Below are 1,873 nucleotides of genomic sequence, written 5' to 3'. Positions count from 1 at the left end.
CACGAACATGCACGGATCAGGAAAATCATGGACCCAGCATTCAGTACAGCGCAGATTCGGTCCTTCCTGCCATTGTTTCGTCGCTCTGCTCAGAAGGTCCATATACTCTTGCATCAGAGACTATGTGACTCATTTTCGCGACAGCTGAGCAGAAAATGGCTCGCAACGCTCCAGTCGATCACCAAGGATTCGGATAAGGTTATCAACGTGAGCCCTTGGTTTGCTCGAACGACGCTCGATGTTATCGGGGAAGGTATGGCGTTTAAAATAACGACGTGTACTGCGGATTACATCTGATCTCTTCTAGCGGCTTTCGACTTCCAATGTGGTGCGCTGGACGATGAAATGAATGAAGTCATGCTGGTTTACAAGGACATGTTGTAAGGAGTTCACCCTTGGTAGAGCCGACACTCACCGTGACTGGCATTAGCCGAGACTCCGTGATGCATCCATCAAAGGGTACCCTCTTGTTCCGTTCAGTCTGGCCGTACATCCCCGAGAAGCTGTTGCGATATGCCGTCTATATTCCTACAACAGAGAACAAACGATTGAGGGACTCTTTGAAAACCATCAATTCTTTGTCCCGTCGATTAATCAATGAGAAGACGGAAAAACTCCTCCACAGCGAAGATAAGAGAAGAAAGGACATCATGAGCATTCTAGGTGAATTCCAGAAGCGAACAATGGTCGCACATTATGCTCAAGATATCCATAGTACGAGCAAATACATCCGAGGACCCCAGGGCGCAACTGACGGACCGCGAGATGATTGCTCAGATGGCCACTTTTCTTCTTGCTGGTGAGCTCGTCCATGTCAGACTGACGCTTTATTGGACATTTAGGCCGCCAATTCTACGACAGGTCATGAAACAAGTGCTCGCGCTCTTACCTGGATCCTCTGGGAACTTGCGAAACACCCAGAATTCCAGAGCAAAATACGCGAAGAAACTGCTGTCATTCGAGCGGAACTTAGCGCGAGCGGTGCCACGGATTTCAGCGTTGCTCAGTTAGACTCCTTGGTCCACCTGAACGCTGCCATCAAAGTGCGTCCGTAGACCAGTGTTTCTACGTGACGTGGATGACAATCTTCCTTTCAGGAGGGGTTGCGCTTGCATCCGATAGTATATATGCTCGTGCGGGTGGCGCAGGAAGACGATATAATACCTTTGTCGGAGCCCATCACGTCCACGACAAATCAATTGATCACTGAGATACCTGTCAGTAAGGGGCAGAAGGTCACCTTCTCTGTTTGGGGCTACAATCGGCGAGTATTTATGTTTGGACGTATTGCGGTGAGTCTGACTATCAATAGGCTACCGCAAGTGTGGGGCGAGGATGCCGACGAGTGGAATCCGAGTCGTTTCGTAGACACGAAGAACAATCGTCAATACAGTATCGGAATGTTTGCTGATATGTATGGCTGTCACTTGCCTATGTCTGCGCAGCACCTGAGTTTCTCTTTTTTCTCAATTATAGGATGTCATTTGGTAGGTCCGCCCAGAACAGCTATCGTTCGTATCGACTGATTAAGACATGGCAGGTGCTGGACCCATGGGATGCCTCGGGTGAGTTACTAGAAAAGTCCTTTCGTAGTCAGCCTTGTTCATAAACACGTTCTCGTGCAGTTGGCGCTTCGCGTACGTCCTCACTGTCGAATCTTTTGGCCAGCTTGCAGACTGTTCCATCACGCGCTAGAATCCTGGAGTTACAAGCCATCTTGGTGGAACTACTTGAGCGATTTGAATTTGGGATCCCTGCAGAAACGCCTGACATCCAGCGCGTTCCTGCTGGGGTTATGCTGCCCATGATCAGGAATAAGATGCAGCTAGGATCGCAGATGCCTTTGCAGGTGACCCTGGTCTAAGAGATGCAA

At 49.4% G+C, this 1,873-nt stretch overlaps 1 protein-coding gene across 1 annotated transcript; it reads left to right on the top strand.

Moving 5' to 3' along the window:
- Window positions 1-27: 27 nt before the first annotated feature.
- LAESUDRAFT_816945 (cytochrome P450) lies at window positions 28-1,864 on the top strand (the record flags this gene model as incomplete). The annotated part of the gene is made up of 11 exons (XM_040914835.1): window positions 28-96; window positions 145-253; window positions 308-380; window positions 431-663; window positions 716-799; window positions 862-1,043; window positions 1,098-1,414; window positions 1,477-1,487; window positions 1,541-1,565; window positions 1,626-1,637; window positions 1,696-1,864. The coding sequence occupies 11 exons, from the start codon at window positions 28-30 to the stop codon at window positions 1,862-1,864; spliced, it is 1,284 nt and encodes a 427-aa protein (XP_040757163.1).
- Window positions 1,865-1,873: the final 9 nt, after the last annotated feature.

The sequence above is a fragment of the Laetiporus sulphureus genome, assembly GCF_001632365.1.
Source record: "Laetiporus sulphureus 93-53 unplaced genomic scaffold LAESUscaffold_294, whole genome shotgun sequence".
NCBI classification, from domain to species: domain Eukaryota; kingdom Fungi; phylum Basidiomycota; class Agaricomycetes; order Polyporales; family Laetiporaceae; genus Laetiporus; species Laetiporus sulphureus.
This window is presented reverse-complemented; position numbering and strand designations above follow the sequence as displayed.